This window comes from Chinchilla lanigera, unplaced genomic scaffold, assembly GCF_000276665.1.
Source record: "Chinchilla lanigera isolate Chin_1 unplaced genomic scaffold, ChiLan1.0 scaffold00140, whole genome shotgun sequence".
Classification (NCBI taxonomy): Eukaryota; Metazoa; Chordata; class Mammalia; order Rodentia; family Chinchillidae; genus Chinchilla; species Chinchilla lanigera.
In genome coordinates, this window is record NW_004955541.1 from 2,638,027 (window position 1) to 2,658,600 (window position 20,574).

The 20,574-nt window shown below is 62.5% G+C and overlaps 1 protein-coding gene across 4 annotated transcripts in view; it reads right to left on the reverse strand.

Moving 5' to 3' along the window:
• The window catches only part of Piezo1 (piezo-type mechanosensitive ion channel component 1), a 37,183-nt gene extending 19,860 nt beyond the window's left edge, over positions 1-17,323 (reverse strand). For 3 of the 4 annotated variants that reach the window (XM_013507961.1, XM_013507962.1, XM_013507959.1), the window contains exons 1-5: positions 17,242-17,323; positions 5,652-5,747; positions 1,340-1,465; positions 561-603; positions 361-484 (exon numbers count right to left, since the gene is read on the reverse strand). In XM_013507961.1, the coding sequence (XP_013363415.1) occupies positions 361-484; positions 561-603; positions 1,340-1,465; positions 5,652-5,747; positions 17,242-17,308 (456 nt within the window). In that variant the 5' untranslated portion in view covers positions 17,309-17,323. The remainder of the gene's footprint in view (positions 1-360; positions 485-560; positions 604-1,339; positions 1,466-5,651; positions 5,748-17,241) is intronic. The other variant, XM_013507960.1, reaches the window with a different exon arrangement.
• Between the last annotated feature and the right edge of the window lie 3,251 nt (positions 17,324-20,574).

Genomic DNA, 20,574 nt, shown 5'->3' on the forward strand with positions numbered 1-20,574 from the left:
GAGCTGGTGGGAAAAAGGCCCGGGCTGTGCAGGGCCTTGGGTGCCTTGCAGGGCCCCACTGCCCTCCTAGAACACAGTTCCACAAGTGTCTCAGGGCTGTCCATGGGCCCAGCCATGCAGTGCTGTCGCCCTCCCCCGCCCACTCCTCCTGCTGCATGGCCTCAGAGCCCCCCAGGCAGAGTCCCAGGTCCAGAGCTTGGAGGGGTGCATTCTCGCATGGACAGGACCATGTGCCAGTGGGCTCGGGAAGGGGACCTGGCCTCTCTCCTTCCGTGACTCCTCTCTGTATCAACTAAGAAGTCTCCACCCACCAGGAAGATGTGAACGGCTCTGGGCAGCCCAGGCAGGCGCGCCCCTCACCAGGTGTTCCCTCTCTCTCCTCCTGCGGCGCCCACACAGGCCAAGGCAGACGGATGACACCACCAGGACGCCCAGGTCGGGGGCCACCAGGCGGATGGCATTGGGGATGTCCTTCAGGTCCAGCCTGCAAGGGACCAGGGAGGCACGGTCAGCATGGGGTGTGGGCTGTCAGTGGAGGACGGAGCCAGGCTGGGTCTTACCTCGTGACTCCCACATAGCACGAGACATTCTCCCAGAGGCTGTCTGCAGACAGAAGCAGGGACCCAGTCAGGAGGGCGACACAGCAGGCAGCCCTGGAGTGCAGGACTCCAGGACCCCCTCAGGGGCACTGAAAAGGTCCCTTCTCCTGACAGGGAAACTGAGGCCTGACCCTGTTGGCCCAGTGGGGCAGCACGCAGCTAGATAGGGTCTCGGGACAGCAGCTGTCAGTGCTGCTGGGGAGGGGGACAGGTAGGAGCGCCGTCTCAGCCATGGCTGGCCAGGGCCACGATGCCCCCTTCTCTTCCAGCCTTGTCCCAAAACACCAGGAAGACATCGCAGGATGGCCATGAGGGCTCGGAGTGACCCTGCCTGGGTGATGGACAGGTCCCTGTCCCAGCTGGGGGACAGGTGCTAACTACAGGCACTGTCAGCAAACGGGCATGGAACGCTGGGGTGGGGGCCAGGGAGCACCCAGGGCCCCAGGAGCCACCCAGCCGTGTGGCTCAGCCCCAGCAGGGAGGATGGTGCAGATGGGGGATAATGAAAAGACCTGGCCACTCCCAAGCAGGCCCTGTCCAGTCCAGCCCGTGGCCAAATCATTCCTGGAAGATGTCCTCAGTGCCACCTGGGCTGGACATAAATCCTGGCTGGGGACGGCTCCTGTTAGGCAGTGCCTGGGTCAGGCAGGGCCCACCGGGTCCCAGGTCAGCTGTGGATGCTCCCCGCCCCCAGGCCAGGGCCCCAGCACCACCCTCTTCCCCACCCCCCTGCGACTCACGTTTGGCACTCAGCAGCTCATCCAGGCTGGGCACGGTGTGTAGGGTTATCTGGAAGGCCAAGTGTGCCAGCAGGAAGAGCAGGCTGAGGCTCAGCAGAGCACGCAGGAGCCGGATCGCGTGCCCTGCTGCAGAGGGGGCAGGTGAGGCTGAGCACAGACCCGCTGGGGCACTGCCCAGAGGATGCACCCTCCCGCTATGCCTGAGACCCATGGCCGGGGGGATGCGGGGTTGGAGCAGGTGGGGGGGCTGTCTCCTCACCCCTGCTGCAGCCCTGGGGGCGCTGTCACCTGCCTGACACAAAGAAGACGTGGCCACAGCAGACACAGCAGGGGGCCAGCAAGGCCTGCCCACCAGGTCGGGCCAGTGCAGGAAGGAAAACACTTGGGCCTTGGAGATGCAACTTTTCACTTGTGCAGCGGAGGTTTGTCCCCACCAGGCCACCATGAGAAGGAACCAGAAGCAACACTATGGCGGGCTGGCAGCAAGGGCCTGTGTGGGGTGCCGGGTGGTAAGGTGGGCTCTCTCCAGGAAACAGGATAGGGGCGGCACAGGGGCGGAGGCTGTGGCCCGGCTGGTGCCTGGCGTGGCCAAGAGCCTGGCAGATTGATTCCCTCATCACTTCATTGGGGGGGTGGAGGCTGGAATCTGACCACAGAGCCATGGAGCCCAGGTGGGCATGGCCATGCCTGGCCAGATCTATGGTCACCACCGGGTGCCATGGCCTTGCGTTGCCCCTGCCAGCCGTACCCCTGGCCTTTGTGGTGAGCTGCCCTTGCCTCTGCTCCCATGGGCGATGGCACAGGGGACTTCGGCCCCGCTGGCAGCCTTCGCTGCCCCAGCCCAGGGTCCAACTCCAAGGATGAGGACCGTGGACCCTGGGGACAGATGGTACGACTACCCCAGCATGCTCACAGCAGGGGCTGCCTCACTTGCGGTTTCTGGGGCACACTTTGCCAAACCCAGTCAGAATTGCCCTTGGGGTCCCGGGCTGCCCAGTAGGTGATACGCCCCCCTGCAGGTCCCACCCACCATGCACTCTCCTGCAGGGCCGCCAGCCAGGGGTCTCCCTGTTGCTGCCCCCACCCTGGGCTGGGCCCCAGGCTCTGCAGAGACAGCCCGGCCTCAGAGAAGACCTGGCACCCAGGGCACTGAGATTTCAGGGCCTGGCCAGGCTGGCCTGCAACTCGGGCAACCTCCGAAGGCTGAGGGCTACAGCCAGTGCCCGCCCAAGGAGCTGCAAAGGAGGTCCCTGGGGACTTGGGTCACCGAGTGCCAGGCAGAGGTGCCATTAGCAGAGGTGGGTGCTGCCTGCCCCTCCCCTGAGGATCTGACTGGCACTGCCGACTGCACAGAGCCCACACAGGGCAGGCGCCCTACGGGGTGGTGAGCAGACCTGGTCCAGCCGAGGGACTGCCTGCCTGAGCGCTGCAGGGCCTCACCGTGCCGGCACAGGGAGGACCTGGTGGGCTGGGTGGGCATCTGGGACTGGCGCTGACTGCTCGAGTGGGACTCATTGAGGAGGGGCAGGGCGGGGAGAGAGTGATGGCAGGGCCTGGCGCAGCAGACCCATCAGGCAGGGAGGGAGCCCGGGGCGGAGCTGCCAGCCTGGGGAGAGTGGGCCACAGTGGGAAGAGCATGTTCCTTGGCTGAGAGACCCCCACGGGGCTGTGGGGCCGCTCCCAGGCCTGCATCTGGATCCTCGCCACAGAGCCACGGGACGCTGCACCCCCACACAGAGGAGGAGAAAGAGGCTCAGGAGGCGACGGCCTTTCCACCTCCCAGGGGCCTCGAACCCTCCAGCCACCCCGAAATGCAGGATGAGTACACACAGCCTGGCACCTCCCAGCCACACTGAGCCCCTAACGTCCTGAGAAGGGAGCAGGGGAGCCTCGCACTGGCCAAGCTCTGCTGTTTTGAGCTGCCAGTGCCTGGCCTCTGGGCCCTGGCCTTGGCTCACGGCTCACTACCTGGGGAGACTTTGGAGGGGACTGTCCACGGGGGAGGGTCTGCACATGGGGGAGGGGACTATCCACAGGGGAGGGTCTGTCCACGGGGGAGGGTCTGTCCACGGGGGAGGGACTGTCTACAGGGATGAGGACTGTCCAGGGTCTGCTCACAGGGGAGGGGCTGTCCATGTCCCACCCCAGAGGCAGCACACCCCTCCCCAGCTACAGCAGAAAAAAAGAGTGGGTTCCTGAGGAGCAGCCCTGCAGGCCCCTGCAGCAAACAGGAAGTGGGCTGAAGTGGGGACCCGCTGCTCCCTGTGGAGTAGCTGTCCCTGAGCCCTCCGAAAGTGCCACTCAGCCTGCGCAGGCTCAAGGGCGTCTCCCCCTCTCCTGGCTGTACTCCCCACCCCCACCCTGCTCTCCTGACTCCTTGGGGCTGCCAGCGCCCCCCTCGAGGGACACACATCATGGCGGGGCACTCCTGGGTGTGGGTGTGGCCATCCAGGGGACCCCACCACCCAGCAGAGGAAGGGGCGTCCATAGCCCTGAAGCCCCCCCCACGGAGAAGGTCTGGAGCGGGCAGGGGTTGGGGAGGGGTCGAGACAAAGCCCTTGCCGAGCCTCACCCAGCTCCACTCAGGCTGAGCCCCGCACAGCCTCGAGGCAGGGAGTGCGGTGTCCCCAGAGTCCCTCGGCCTCTGTGCCTAAGGAGGCAGGGCCGACTAGTGGGGACACAGGCTGGCCTCTGGCGGCCCAGGCACCAACGGGCTCTGGTTGGCCCTGGAGGTCTGGGGGTTTCCCAGGATTCCGCCAGGCTGTGGGGGTGGCGACAGGGTTGGGGGCTCTCCAGGGAGCAGGAAAGGTGTGAGGGGCTTCCCTCTACCCTAAAAGACGAGCAGGTGCGGGGAGCTGGCCTCACAGGCCTGTGGCCATCTGGGGCCCATGCTAGCGCCCCCGCCCCACAGCCAGGGGTCAGGCTGCCGCCTACATGGGGCCGGCCGGGTACCATCAGACCTTCCACTGGGTGGTGCCAAGGCCAGCAGCTGCACGGGCAGGAACCCACGGGCGCCCTGCGTGGCCAGGCCTCATATTTTCCTCTCTCCGCCCGGAAAAACCAGAAGCATCTGTCCCTGAAGGGCCTCTGAGCAGGACAGACAGACAGATGGAGGGTCAGGTGGGGTGCCTGCCACTGCCACCCTCCCCTGCCCGGCGGGAGCTGCGCTCCCCACATGAGGTTGGGGGCACCCAGGAGTTTGAGGGCCCAACATCCACAGGCTGATGGCTTCCTGCCCAGCGAGACTTCGGCCCTGCACACCCCAGCCACACACCCTGGGGATCTTCTCCTGGGTCCCAGGGGCTCCCAGCACTTCCTTGAGCTGGGCCCCCAAAATGCCTTCATTGCTCTCTGAACCCCAGAAAGCTACCCATGCCCTGAGCCTAGTGCCTGTTCCAAGGCCCTCTAAGCTGGGTGGAGCCTTGGGTATTAGGCCAGGGAGGGAGTATCCATTTTCCTATGGTCAGTGATGGGTCCCAAAGACGTCTCCAGCCCAATCTCTGGGCCCTGTGGACCTCTGACAGGGTTAGGGTCGAGTAAGCTGAGGCTCATCACAGCCAATGGGAAGGAACACACACTGGTGGTGTGGGGGAGCCAGGGCAGTGGGACAGGGCAAGGACCCTGCTGGCCCTCACTGGCCCTGCAGGTCAGGGTCACAAGCCAAGGACAATGGGTGTCCCCAGCAGCCAGAAGAGACAAGGAAGCCAGGCCCAGAGCCTCCCAAGAGGGTGGACCTCTGCCTACTCGATGGCCACTCGGGTTCTGATCCCCAGAACTGAGTAGGTCACAGCAGCCAGCACCTCCCAGGAACGTGGGGCACTTGGAGTCACCAAAAGGCACAAAAGACACTAGGTACCTACAGCACAGGTCACCAGAGCCCAGGATCCTCTCGAGAAGTCCCGTCCCTGCTGCCAGGGACCAACGGCCCTGTGCCCACCCCACAGGAGAAGCCCAAGCGGGGCAGCAGCCAGTCGGTCTACTCCCAAACCCATAGCGTGCTCAGCCCCCAACCGGGGGCTTGGGACACAGAGGAGCAAGACACATCCCTGCCAGGGGTGGGACCTGGGCCTGCACACTCGCTGTGGCTCCCTGAGGGAGGGTGGTGACAGTTTGGGGATCCCACCCACTACCCCTCCCATCACCTCAACACACCCAGGACAAGCGATCGGTGGGAAGGATTCAGAAATAGCTGCATCTCTGGCAAGAAAGGAACTCGAGTCTTGTCAGTGGCTGCACCCCTGCGCCAAGTACCCAGCGCCCCACCTGGGAACCACGCCCCTCCGGCCTCCCGCCCCCACCCCGTACCCCTTACCTCGTGTGCCGCTGCATGCAGGTCCGGGCAGCCAGGGCAGGAGCAGCAGCACCAGCAGGTAGACCAGCGAGAGTGCATTCACGCGCACCAGGGAGGCTGTGGGGAGACAGGGGCTCAGCGCTGTGGCCAGGTGGGGCACAGCCCTTGTCCCCCTCCTCCTGGCCGTGAGGCCATGAGCACCCGTGTGGGGTCCAGGGACAGGGAGCCCACGTCGCCATCGCTGGGCACCACTGTGCCCCAGTGACCCCAACAACCTGGCTAAGGTGCATGTGCACATACCCCTCACACAGCAGGGGCAGGCACTGTGCTCCCGACCACGGCCCCAGGCGTGTGAACGAATTTCCTAACTTGCTTTTTATTTTCTCTTTGATTGTTTTGAGAGAGGGCCTGGCTGGGCTCCACAGCAGCCTTGAGCCTGGGCTCTGTAGCCCAGACTGGCCTTGAACTCGGCGCTTCTGGTCTGTGCTGCTGCGCCTGGCCAGTCTCTCTGTCAGCGCAGGGCCGATTGGCTGCTTCGGCATTCGGCTCCAGGAGCTCTCGCAGGAGGAGACACCAGCCACGCAGCACTGCCCATCTGTCCTCCAGACCTGGATCCCATTCTTTCCAGACCGCACAGCTTGCAGCCTGGCTGCCCACCACTCGGACCTGAGGGCCCAGCCGAGGCCTGCCTGGTGGCCAGGTCCCTGAGCCACAGCGCCATGGCCCTGCCCACCTCTCACAAGGTCAGCCTGTTTCCTCTCAGGAGCGAGGTGATGGACCCAGGTTCATGCCAGGGGAACTGAGGCCCACTCAGCTCTCCTAGGGTGCAGGGAAGACCACATGCTGCCACCTCTGTGCCCTTCACGCCTCAGGAGCCCCGAGGGCCCAGCCTGGGGGAGGCAGAGCGTGGCCAGCACTGTATTCATCGGATCTCTGTGCCCTCCTGGACAGCGGCCCTGAGCTGCCCTTCTGTGCACTGAGAGCCCTGGAGTGGAGGTGGCCGCCTTGGGGTTGTTCCCATCCCTCTCTGCCCTGGGAGCCTCATGTGTGAGGACCACAGCCCTGCCATGGCCGTTAGCCGGCCAGACTCAGGAACATGCGTTGGTCCTGGGACAAGCCCTGCAGGGAGGGGACAGGCCAGGTGTGTAGTCTGAACAGGCGAGGCAGGTCACTCTCTAGGGACCCACAGGCCCGGGGTAGAGGCTGCTGTGCAGACAGACGTCCAACCCAGGGACAGCCTCAGCCCCAGGCCTCCTGCGGCCCTGGTCAGAGCAGGACTTGCGTCCTCACTGCTCCAGGGAGCGGAGGGTGCTGCTGGGCGGTGCCTGCCCTCTGCCCGCAGCCCCACATGAGCTCCAGTGATCGGCGGAAGGTTCTAACAGTTACACATCTTCACAACAGAAAATCAATCTGCTGAGCCCGAGAGGCAGGAGATGCTGGCTGCCGCCTGCCACCAGGGCCAACCCAGCCCAGTCCCCACTGCCCAGCACCGGGCCCTCGTGCTAGCCTGGTGAGGGCTTCTCCAGCCAGATGACGCCCATCCGTCCATCCTTGCACCTTCCCACCCGTCCACCTGCCCACACACCCATCCACCCACCCGTCTACCTGCCTGCCTGCCCACCCATCCATCTACCCGTCTAGCTGTCCACCTGCCCACCTGTCCACCCATCCAAGTGACTTTCTCCCAAGGACCAATGCTGCAGGTCCCCGCATGTGCTCTGTGGGGAGCCTGTGACACTGAGCAGGTCACAGGCACCAGAAAGGGTGACCAAAGCCTGCAACTGGGTGCCTAGCACGGCAGGGCCCTGGGCTCCCAGGTGAGAAACAGGCTCATCCCCCAGCCAGCCCCAGGCAGAGAGCAGAGGTGGAGCGGGGCGGGTGGCGCAGAGCAGTGTGAACCACTTAAGCCAGCGGCGGTGAGGGTCGCGCAGAGGGATAAATGGGTGCCCCCCGGGGGCTGTGAAGGCTCCAGAAACGGCTCGCATCTGTGGGCTGTGGGCTGGGGGCTGGGGGCTGGGGGCCATCTGAGCTGCGTGTGGGTGATGACAGGAGGGTGAGATCTGGGGGACAGCTGGGAGCCCCTCTCCCACCTGCCCCCGAGCCAAGCCCAGCAGGAGAGAAGGACCTTCCAGAAGCTCTGTCTGCCAGGAGGAGGAGATGGGAGATGGGAGATGGCACTGCCCCGCCCTGGGGGCCTCATTGCTGGGCTCCAGGGCCCTGGGGGCATCACCAGCACCCCGAGATTCCACCCTTCACTTCTCCCTTCATTCAGTCCACGCAGGCAGGCCATACGGCAGGCAGTGAGGCGGGAACACCGTATCTCGCAGGCCATGCACTGTCCCCACGGTGAGGACACTGAGGCTTGAGGGTGGGGCCCGCTGGCTCCCATAAGGCAGGGACAAGCGGGTCACAGGATGGCGGCGGGGCACAAGCCAGCCCTGGCCAGCCTCCCCAGCTCCATGTCCTACTGCCCACCCTGCGAGGAGGCTGGCACTGGGGGGCACAGCCACAGATGCCAGCCCTGGGGACACATGGGAAGCCAGGCCTGGCTCAGCCCCGGCCAGCGTGACAGGACAGGGGCTGCGGGATCTCGCTCTGTCCCTGGACCCCGTCAGAGCTTCGGATGGGAAGCCAGCAACAGGGCCTGGTGACCTCAGGCCAGCATGGGGTAAGGGCAGCGGCCAATGTGTGGGAGCGTGTCATTCGGATGAGGGGACAGAGCCTGAGGGGCTGGCTGTGTGGCTGGGACCCCGGCTCCAGCCCTGCCCTAGACTGGTGGTGCCCCTGGTCTAAGCACATCCTTGGGACCTCAAGCAGGAAGGGGCAGGGACATGGGCAGGTGGGGGACGCTGTGCCTTGACCCTGGCCACCACCTGGCAGAGGGAAAGATCTGCTGGAGAGCTGGTGGGGACAAAGGTGCTGAGGAAGGGACTGAGCTTGCTGTCCTCGCAGGGCCGCACCGCTATGACCTCACCCAAACAACCCTTCCTGAGCCTGAGACAACAGCAGGCCGGGCAGGAAGGGCAACGGCACACTGGATCCCCCTGGACGCTCCTCCCACAGTCGGAGACTGAGGTCAGTGCAGCACCCCTCAGAGCGGGGCAAACTGAAGCCCTGGGCCCGGTCCCCCGCAGATGCAACTGGGCCAGGTCCCCCGCAGATGCGTGACTGGGCCCGGGCTGGCATCTGCTCTCAGCCACAGGGCCACAGGCACCACACAGCATAACAAGGCCACAGGCCACTCCTGGGAGGGCTGGTCAGCACTTAGCAGACACCTCGAGGGGACTTGACCCCGGCCCTGGTGAGGGAAGCTCAGGCATAGCGGTCGGTGCCCATCAAAGGCGGAACAAGGCTGCCCGGGGCCTGTCTCATGGAATCTGATGGACCCGCCAGGACCACAACTGGCACCTCTGCTTCACAGACAAGGATGAGTCTGGGACCAACGTGTGCAAGCCCCTCCTCTTCTGCAAGGGGCGGCCACCTATGCCCAGCAGGGACAGAGCAGAGGGCACCCTGGGGAAGGTCACCCCCATGCACAAGGGAGCCTGGCGGGCAGGGTGCCCACACCAAGGCTTGGCATGAGACCAGGCACGAGTCCCTGGCATGGGACACAGCACACTGGGCTGCCCAGGACGCCAGTGCAGGGTGCCGAGGCCCTGCAGCAGAAACTGAGTCCCAGCACCATGCAGCCTCCAGGCATCTGCTTGGGGCCTGAGCACCAAGGCCTGTAGTAGCAGGGGTCACTGGGGACACCACGCAGGGAGAGCCCTGCCATCCAGGGTGGACACATGCCAGGCAGGGAGCACAAGGCCTGGGCAGGGATGCCTTCAGTAGGGGCAGGAAGGGTTTGGAGCAGCCAACCCCAGAAGATGCCCCACGCGCAGCAGGAGACTGAGGCTCACATCCTAACTTCCAGCCCCAGCACTTCTCGGCCTTTTGGCTAAGATCAGGTCTAACCTCCGGCCATGGAGTCCAGGCTAGGACAGAGGCCAGATGTGGGCAGGCTCTGCCGGAGCCCTTCTCTCCCCCACTCTCCCATCACCAAATCTGAGGACACCAAATAATCACTTTTTCTTCCAAGAATGGAAATCAAGCCAGGTGGTGCATGTCTATAATCCCAGCACTTGGGAGGCTGAGGCAGAAGGATCATTGTGAGTTTGAGACCAGCCTGGGCTACAAAGTGAGTTCAAGGCCAGTCTGAATTGCATAGTGAGACCCTATCTCAAAAAGACAAAAAAATCAAGGACACGTGATTTCCACCATGAGCAGCAAGCACCCAACACCAAGCCCTTCCTTGCCGACCGGCCCGGGCCAGATCAGGGAAAACCTCAGTGCTGGATGGAAACACCCCATGCTCCGTGCTTGAGCTGGCTCGAGGGTTCTCAACGGTGGGCAACCAACACTCACCCAGCCCCAGGCCCATTAGCCATTCACAGGAGAAGCGGAGCCTTTCAGAGAATGCTCTGCTCAGACTCAGAGGTAGTAACTTTCTTCCCATCAGAAACAAGTGTCACGGGTTTTATGCCCATCCTAGCACCACACTTCCAACAAACCCCAGCCACATCCTTAGTTGCTAGCCTCGTGGACTGCAGGCTGCGTAGCCCCGCACTCAGGCTGAGGGCCTGCTGCACGCGTGGCCCACTCGATGTGCTGGCTCGTTTGCACCATGTCACACTTCACGTGAGCCGAGCCCAAGGGACCGAGAAGCACCACCCCAGCAGGGACGAGCGTTGTGCTGCAGTCACTGCCGAGAGTGCACACTCTTATCTGCCCCAGTAACAGCCCCCAATGTGGGTCACAAAGAACTGCAGGACATCAGAGTTTAGAAGCTGCGACGAGAAAGCTGAGGCAGAAACAATGCTGAAAACCTGGCAGTCTGTAGTTAAAACTCCTCGAAGTGCCAGGCACGGTGGCGCACGCCTGTAATCCCAGCACTCAGGAGGCTGAGGCAGGAGATCTGCAAGTTCAAGATCAGCCTAGGCTACAAAGTAAGTTCAAGGCCAGCCTGAACTGCATAGTGAGACCCTGTCTCAAAAAGACCCAAAAAAACAAACAAACAAAATTTAAAAAACTCCTCAAAGACACACAGAGGCCCCCACATTCCTATTTAATTGGTAAGGCACTGAGACAGAATTCTGAGAGCATCACTAAGTACACTTAGTGTAAGATCAATATTATCAACAGAATGAAGCTGGAAATATTTTGGGTCACAGTAAAAGCTTTTCCCAAGAATACTTTTAGAGTTCGATGTACAGTACATTATTCTTTATATAAAAAGGAAATTCTTTTTTGTTGTTGTTTGTTTTTTTTGAGACACAGTCTTGCTTTGTAGTTTAGGCTGAACTTGAACTCACTATGCAGCCCAGGCTGGCATTGAACTCCTGACGATCCTCCTGCCTCAGCCTCCTGAACACTGGGATTACAGGCATGCAGCTCCACACTGGCTGGAAATTTTCTTGCAGGGGGAGGGGGGAATTCTTAATTTAAACAGGGTTTTTTTTTTTTTTTTTGTACCGGGAATTGAACTCACGACCTTGAGCTCGCCTGCTTGCCAGGCAGGAGCTTGCACCACTGAGCTATATCCTTGGCCCAACAGAGTTCTTAAAGCTTGAAAAAAAGATAAACCTTTGCTTAGGTGTGGTGGGGCATGGCCTATCATTCATCCCAGCCCTCGGGGAGACTGACCCAGGAGGATCACAAATTCCAGCCCAGCCCAGCCCAGGCAACTTATACATTTAGTAAGGTCCTGGCTCAAAATTTAAAAATAACAAAGGGCTGGGATGTAGCTCAGTGGGAGGGCCCTGGTTTTAATCCTTGGTATTGAAAAATAAAAACAAAAACACCTAGCCTATTTTTATAGCATATATACTAAGATAGAATATATTTTAGCAAAGAAAAAAAGCCATAAACCCCCAGACTTTGATCACTTTTCTACCTGCCGGAAGAGATTCCAGCTTAAATTCTAGCACACAGGTCTGCAATGTGGAGGGGAGGTGCAGAGCCGGCGGGGGGGGGGTGGGTTTCCTTCAGGCTCCAGAGGGCCACTCCTCGCCCTCGTGGTGGGGTACCTACCCCCAGTTTTTTCTTTTTTTCATTTATAGTCTTTTTTTTGGTTCTGGGGATTGAGCTCAGGATCTTCGCACTGAGCTACACACACAGCCTTTTGACGTTTCCAGGCAGAGTCTTGCTAACTGGCCCAGGCTGGGCTTGAACTTTCCATCCACCTGCCTCCCTCCCAGAGTGCTAGGGTTACAGGTGAGCACCACCGTGCCTGGCTTAGTATCTCTTGCTTTGCACTCTGGGTTTTGTTTTGTTTTTTTTAATTTTATACACTTTGGTTTGAACAAAGATAATGTCCGCTTGTCCAGTGAGAAAGCAGACATAGTATAAACATAGTGTATACAGATGAATGTTTCTGTCACGTTTCAGTCAGTTCTGAGTCTTTTCACTGAAGCTGAAATAGGAAAATCAAAACATAAAAAACAGAGAGGCCTGCAGCGTCCCCGCACCCCAGTGTCTACTTCCCAACGGCGTAGGGGTGGCCGGGTAGAGTGGCGGGATGCAGGGAGGCCCTTGAGGGCTGCCCTGCGCATCCCGTGCATGTTGGTGCTAGCAGTGGCCGCTCCTGCCTGTCCTCCTGTGCAGCCCCCGGAGGACAGCGACCCCCATGCTTTTGTGGGAGATGAAGGCCCCTTTTCTCACCCAGTAGTCAGGACCCTTACTGTGAGACCCCTAGAACAGCTGGGGCTCCTGCTGCTTCCAAGAAAGCCAGGTCCTATCTGTCCCGGCCTCGCCCTGCACAGGCCTGGGCTCCTGCTCCCCGGGGCCCGCTGCTGCGCACACTAACTCCGCTCTCCCCGCCTGTGACGGCAACGGTGACTGAAGACGCACAGCCCCACGCCACCCCGGGCGCCCTGGAGAAACACAGGCCTGGACATGCAGGATGGGGCCCAGACCCGCACCCCGGAGCTGCACACGCAGGAGGCTGGGGCCAGTGTGGCAAGACCACAGGCAGTGCCCTCTGCGTGGGTGCCCATGAGTGACTACCACTAGGTCGAGTCCTGGGCCATCACCGCCCAGGTGCGCACGGCCAGGGCCAGTCTGTAGACTCCGTACTGCGAGTCACAGGTGCCCCCTACAACTGCCAGTTATCCCTGGGCCAGAAACTGGCCATGAGAGAGCAAAGACTCAACTAACATTAAAACAAAAACAAGCAGAGTGCAGTGGGGCATGCCAGTCATTGCAGTTACTCAGAAGGCTGAGGCAGGAGGATCACAAGTTCCAGGCCAGCCTGGGTGGCTGAGGTAGACCCTATCTCAAAGTAAACACTAAGAAAGGGCTGGGGCTGGGGCTCAGGGCTCTGCTTGATCGCCAGCACTGGGGCAGGGAGCCCCCTGGTCCAGGCTGGGTAAACGCACTAGGGGCCGGGGGCAGCGCCGCTGGGCAGCCCCCCTTCCACAGAGGCCCAGTCCCCACCTCTCCCTTTCCTCCAAGGTCTGTGTTTGCACGGCTACGGAGTAGTTAGGAAGGAACCAAAATGGAAGACACAGCTGGACGGCACTGGAGACAGCAGGTGCCTCACAGAACGGGACGGCCCAGGAGGGACAGCTCTAGGCAGGCCCAGTCCGGGCTGCTCTGTACCCGACAGGATCTGGCCTGCTGCTGCCCCAGCCACTCTGTGCAGGGCAGGTGGGGCCCAGAGATGGGGACAGGGGAGCCGGAGCCCCCTATGACAACTGCCAGCTCGGGGGGTCCCGGCCCAGCCCTGTGCCAGCCAGCTGCTGCAGCCCCGGCGTTCACTGCCTTATTTGGCTCAGGCCATAGCCATGAACACTGCGCTGGGCCTGCCAGGGGGTGGGGCAGGCAGGGAGGAGGAAGGGGAGGGGGTGAGGGCATGCGACCCGGGGCCGCTGGCACTGCCTGTTCTTCGAGGGAGGCCACACCGGCTCCCCCAGGAGCCAGGGGCTGAAACCGAACCCAAGCCCAGACCAGAGGTGGTGGTGCGGGGTCAGCACACCCGGCCTGGGGTGAGGTGGCCTGGGGACCACCCCTAGGGCCCGTCTCTACCAGGCTACCCTCTGAGGGTGCCCTGCCCCCTCACCCGACAGCCCTGGGGGACACTAGCCTCACGTGCGCTCCACTGTCTGAGCACAGCTCTCCAGCACCCACTCACAAGCTCCTTCGCTGCAGGGTCCCGGCGCCCTTGGTGACCCCCGCCCTGGCTACAGCCGTGTCAGGGACTCGTTCTGCAGACCCTGTGCGTGGCCTATGGGGCCAGGAAGGGGTGCGGCGAGACCGTGCCCTCGCAGGGCCATGGTCTTGGAACACTGTGGTTGGCAAAGCTCTGAACACCTCAGGTCTCTGGCTCCACAGAGAAAACCAGGCCCGTGGGAGAAAGTCAGCAACAGGCAGTAGACCAAGGAGGGGCTCGGGGCAAGTGGAAATGGCCCGGGGCCAATGGAGGGGTGGAGCGGGAGCTGCCCCCCTGCAGCAGGGAACGGCGCGTTACCTACTTGGGACCCTGCCAGCAGCCTGGGGCTCGGGCCCTGCGGGAGCGTTTAATTAACACAGTGTCCAGGGTTTAATTAGCATGGTGTCTGGGAAACGCGGTTTTACAGCTCATCTGACCTGCACGGGGAGGTCGCGACAACCTGGCTCCGGCCACAACACGGGCCCATGGATACAGCAAGTGGCCACGGCCGAAGAGGCACAGACGGCCCCAAGAAAGAGGGCGCATGGCGCCTGCAGTGGCCCTTGAAGAACCAAGCCACCTCTCCTGGCATCTCTCAGCCATGGCACAGCCAGCAGGGCCACAGAGGCCAGGTGCAGCAGTGCTGCGCATCAGGAGGGTGCAGGGTGGGGATGAGACTGTCACCTTCCAGTCCCCAAATGCGGGCAGGGGTTCAGGGGGACAGGATGGGGGACAGGACAGGGGCAGGGTCATGGTCATGAGGAGGACAAGGACACGCTGGGGTCTCCCACGAGGGCTGCTAGACCCCATCACATCCTCCTCTGGACCTAGAACTTGGGGAGTGGGATGAGAGCACCCTAGTGAGGCCCCTCCCAGCAGAGGCCAGGCAGCCCCTCAACCCCACACTGCCCTGCCCGTCTCCCCAAAAGCAGCCGCAGCTGCCCGCGGTGTGGAGGCTTCAACATCCCTGGCACCACCCCGGGGCTCAGCCCCGAGAGCCCCGGACAAGAACAGCGGACGGCAGGGTGCACGTCTCCCTCCAGCCCTCCAGCCCCAGCAGGACGGGCAGTGGGGCCCACCTGTGCTATCTTGGGTAACGGGGAGGCAGAGCCTGGATGGAGCCCCTGCTGCGCCGACCCCAGCCCTGAGATGGGGCTGCTCCCTCTCCGCAGTGGGAGCCCAGGGGCGTGGCCGAGGTGGGGTCCCCACGGGCTCTGCCACTGTGAGACCCCAGACTCAGAGTGTGGAGTGGACACCTCAGCCTCCTACAGGTCAGCCCTGTCCACTGCCAATCAGGCCTGGCTGGGAAGGACAGGCCAATGGTAGCACCAGGCTGGGCCCTTCCTGCAAACTGAGGCCCTTGTTCAGCCTAACCCAGCCCAGGCCTGGCAGCAGTGCAGGGGTGGGGTGGGGACCGAGGACACCCGGATCTTCAGGGTGTGATTCAGCCTCTCCCGGTGCCCAGCTGTTGAGCTGGCGGCCAACAGGACGAAGCCACACAGGGAGTAGCTGCCGGGGGCAGGAAGCGGCTGCCGCCGGCCGTCCCTGTCACAACATGGCCTGGGCCCCCAGAGCTCTGCTGGCTGCCTGGTGGGCAGGGCTCCTCAGGACCAATGTGCCAAGGTGGGGCTGGTGTGAGCCCTGCGGCTCCATGGGACCCCAGGCTCTTCGTCTAGAGGGAAGGGCAGCTGGGCCTGCCCTTCCTGGGGGACTATGGGCTGTAACAAGGCAGAGATGGGGGCTGGGGATTTAGCTCAGTGGCACAGTGCCTGCCTGGCAAGTGCAAGGTTGTGAGTTCGATTTCTGGTACTGGAAAAAAAACAAAACAAAAAAAACAAGGCAGAGATGATGGGGTATCAGGGGTATGTGCCTCCCCCTCATCAGGGCTGGCTCAGGGAGCAGGGTGGAGCAGGGGTCCCCTCACAGCGGCACAGGTCACTGACCACAGCGGACAGCACATTCCAGAGCCTCCCAGGCCACGAAAGGGCTGGTGGGAAGCCTGGGGTAAACAGAGTCACCCTCGACTTGCAGCCTCTGCCCCCGCATCCAGGCTAATGGAGGCAGGATTCTGAGGGGACAGCCCTTCCCAGTGCCCCAGGCTGACGAGCCTTGGAACTCGGGTGCAGCACCGCGAAGACACTGCCCGGGGTTTCCCCCGTGGGTGCATGAGCTCCCATCCACGCCCAGGCTGCACGCGAACCTCAGCCTTGCTCAGCACCGTGCTCAGCAGGAGACCAGGGGACTCCACTGGCAGAGCTCCCCACCACACACAAGCACTTGGGCTGGTGTCCCTCTGCCTCAGAGCCTTGCTGGCCTGGGACCACTCCTGTGTGGGCTGGGGTGGCCACAGAGGAGCGACCCTGAGTCTCCCAAGGGGGGCTGGGCTGCGAGGCGGGACAGGTCCCGATCTGCCGCGCACCTTCAAATAATGAACAGTTGCTTCTCAGTATTCACAAACAACTGGCAGAGGACCCCATGGATACCAAAGCCTGAAAGTACTCAAGCCCCTTCTACTCACCTATCACCCCAGAACTCTGGGAGGCTGAGGCAGGAGGGTAGGAGGATCGCAAGTGCTAGCACAACCTAGGCAACTTAGTGACTTAGTGAGACCCTGTGTCAAAATGAAAAATAAGAGGCCGAGGATATAGCTCAGTGGCATAAGCGCCTACCTGGCAAGCGCAAGGTCCTGATTTCGATTCCTGGTACCAAAAAAAAAAAGAAAAGAAAAAAGAAAAGAAAAGAAAAGAAAAATAATACAAGGGCTGAGGAGGCAGCCCGGCAGGAAGGCCTGGGTCCGTCCCAGCCCCCCGGTCCCTCTGAAGCAGAGCAGACACACATGTCCCCTCGCACCGAAGCCCCCTGTGCGGGGTGTGGTGTCAATGCTGTGTCAAGTGGCTGCGCAGTACTGTGCCGCCTGAGAGCACACGGGAGGGATGCGGCTGCCACAGGGCGCCCTGCGGTACACACACAACGTCTGTGAAAGCTGCTGGGAGACGGGCAGAGGGGGCACCGGCGTGCGCAGGCCCAGCCACACGTCCTGCCACTGCACAGCTTCAGCACAGGGCTTGGAGCCCAGCAGCTCATGATCCGCTGTTGAGCAAATCTGGTTCAGTCCTCAGAGGCAGGACCTGTGGAGACGGGCGGGTGGGGGCACCGTGGCCAGCTGTGCTCATGACACAGGGACTGCGCTGGCAGCCAAGCCCTGCCTTCAAGGGGACAGCAAACTGCGTGCCCAGGAACATGGTGGGCGTCAGGTAAGGGGTCTGGGGTGCTGCGGCAGGTGGCAGAGGATGGGCTGGGGGAGTCCAGGAGGGCAGCATCAAAAGCAAAGGCCCAGGGCAGAAACCATGACGGGCAGGACTCACAGGGAGGCCAGGTCCTCTTGGGCACATGGCCACGTGAGCACAGAATGTCACCCACCCTGTGGGGTGGAGGTCCTCAAAGTGGGTTCCCAGACACACCACCGGCCTCCCGGGGAACCTAGCATGGCAGCCCCGGGTGGCGGGTGGGCTGGGTCTCAGGGGCCCTCGGGCCTTGTGCCCTCCCTGGAGAAGCAGGTGGCCAGTGGAAGGCTGGCCATCAGCCCTGCCTGTCTGGATGCACGTCCCTCCACGCTCACGCTCACAGGATGCCGGGCTGCCGCCTCTGCTGGAACCCCACGGAGAGGTGCGGCAGCCTGCTGCTCCCGCTCGAGGGCCAAGGCTGCCTCCCCAAGCACCCCGCATCCCTGGCAGCCCCGGGCCGGCCCACGAGCTGTGCTGACTCAGAGCCCCGCCCGGTGACTCAGACTCCTGGCCGGTCCAGTCGGGCCTGGTTGTAGGCCGTGGCTCTTGGGCCTCTGTGGCATCTGGACAGGAATGCTACCTGGCTGCCTGGGCAGGGCCGGCGGTGGGAGGGGGCTGGCGCATCTTGGTCAAGGGCGTCACGTGGGCTCTGGGGGTTTGGTAGGAGTCAGTGTCCGACCTGAGCTCAGCCCCTTGCGCTGCCTCAGCTTCCTCCTCGGTGATGTGACAATTCGGGGACTCCACCCGTCCCCAGGGACAGGCACACGAGGGTCGCTGTGCTCAGGGATCCCACATTCTCTGTGGGACCAGGTGCCAGGTTTGAGCAGCGCCTGAGCCAGGAGGAGTGACAGAGACACACACAGGCTGTGGGCTTCAGGGTCGAGCCTGGGCACCGCAGATCAGCCTGTGGGTCAGACAGGGCCGACTCCCCACCCACCTGGCCTGCTGTGCTGCCCCACGCTGCCCAAACGCCAATCTCAATGCCAGCGTGGGGGGTTCTTCAGATGGGATTCACTCTGAGATCAAAGTGGGAAGACCCGGAGTAGACGGGCCCCCGAGTACCCCACCGCTGCCCCTGGCACCAGGACCTAGACGGCAGTGTGGATACTGGCTGTGCCTCCACCCCAGGCCACCGGCCGTGTGCAACACCTCAACTCCTGATCGCAGCAGCCCATTCCTTAAAGCAAGCAGACAGACACCAATGACAGATGCAGACTTTGGACACACAGGTGGGGACCCCTGAAAGCCCCATGAGTCAGGCCTGCCCGAGCCTTCTTCCAGCCCCCCTTCTGCTGGGAACAGCTATGTGGCCACGGAGGAGGCAGGGTGCAGGGCACAGGGACAATGGAAATTCAACACACTCGTGGAGTGGCTGAGAGAAAAACAGCCGGCTCCAAACAGCCAGGCCCGCAGGCCCAGCCCAGTCCGCCGGGGGCAGGGACCTGCCTGAAGGCCACCCCTCTGCGGGCTGGACCCCGGCCCAGCCAGGAAGGAGCAGCCTCAGTTTCCATTTCCAAGAGAGTGCTCAGCTGGCTCACAGAAAACTCCCGTCCTTCCTTTGTTTCCAAGTCTCTGAGGTGCAGAGGGTGGCGCTGATACCCAGCAGGGCTGCCCAGGGCTCCGGGGCTGCCTGTGCTTTACAGGACAGACCAACGGATTTAACCGGTGCCTGCTTATCCCCCTACGATCCTCCCCAGAAGAGTCTTCCCAGGAAGGAGCCATTCATGCTCTGGAATTTTATCCGGGGCCATTTCCAAGCCAGCTTGGGCCTGCGCTGTGGGCTGTGTGGGGCAGGAGTGGACAGAACACCCCTAAGTGTGTGGTCGCCTGGGCCAGTCCCTGCCTGTGAGGGCTCGGCAGGGCTCAGGGACCACGGTGGGAGGCAGTGAGCCTCAGGCTCTGGGGACTCAAGAGCCCTGCTTCCCACGGCAGGCCAGGGCCAGGAGCTGCCCTCACCCTCTCCAACCGCTTCACTTTGCCGCTGGCTAGCGGTGACGTGACAGTGACGTGCAAGCCCAGCAGCCTTCCTGGAAACCCACCCCTCCGTGTCCCTGCGCCCTGGCATGCCACCAGCTCTCAGCCATCAGACAGGCACTGTACTTGCAGGGCAAGCTTCATCACCCTCGGCCACCCAGGAGGAAGGACGGTGCTGAGGACAACATCCCCACAGGCCAGGGCCACCCAGCAAGGAGGGACAGCCCTGGCAGCCCACCCCACTGGGCCCCTTGCCAGCCCCACTCGGGATCGAGAGCTACAGGGAAGGAAATGAGGGGACCCTACTGGGCCCCCAGCAGATCCCCCCTGTGGCGTCCATCGCCCACAGGACAAAACCCCCACCCCAGTGCACCCCGCACCCCCAGAGCTGCCTGGTATCTGAAAGCAGGCCTCTCAGGGGGCCGGCAACCCCCACACCAGGAATCACGGCCTCCCAGGCCCAGACCCTGGTCCCTATGACGCCTGCAGCCTGCGGACATCACGGCTCCCGGCCAGCACTGCCCACAGACCCTCAGGGCAGAGGCCTGCAGGGGGCTCCAGGGCCCCAATTCTACATTCCCGTGGGCACCCTGGGAACGGCTTATTCCTCATGGCCCAGGCAGGGGCCAGGCTCCTGCTCTGCCAGGCACAGTGTTTGGCACAGCTTGGTGGTCATCGCTGCCTGCTACCCGCACTACCCCTGCTGGCAGCAGGTCCCCCCGGGGCTTGCTGGCTCCAGCAGTGTAATAAGCTCCCGGCCAGAGAAGGGATGGATTAAGTAGCCACTTAAGAGTGGAGAGGCCCTGCTGGGGAGGTGGGGTGGGGACAGGGACCGTCCTGGCCCAGGGCTGTATGTCCAGTTCCTGGAAAAAGAGCAAGAGAAAAGATGGCCCGGCCGCCCTCTCACCCGCCACATCCTGTTTTTATGGAAAACTAATCTAATTCCTCACGGTGAAGTGCGAGGCAGGCATCCCAGGGTCCCCAGAGCCGGGCTGGTGGCCCTCACAGGGTTCCCCCATCCTCGGCACAGCCAGCCCTCCCCCAGCCCTCCCCCAGCCCCGGACGCCTCCATCTTGGCCACTGCACATCCCCAGGGAGGCTGGATCAATGCACCCCTTCCTGGCAGCAAGGAGCCGGCTGGCTTTCAACTGCTACCCTCCTGAACCACTACCAGACCTTGTTCACAGGGCCTCAGAGGCCTGCGTCACTAGGCTAATGCCCTGGGCTCTCTGGGCCTCAGTTTCCTCATCTGTAAGGTGGGGACGTCATTACTATTCCCTCCAGGCTGCCGCCTGAGGGTCTGTGCAAAGCAAAGCTACCCGTAGAAGTCACGGCAGTGCTCACAGCCTCGGCGGTGCTGGCTTAATGACGTGAAGGCAGACCAGGCACAGTGGCATGGGCCTGCCGTCCACCACTCTGGGAGGCTGAGGCAGGAGGATGGCAAGCTTACGCCCTGCCAGGCTAACCTAGAGACTTAGCAAGATCCGGTCTCAAA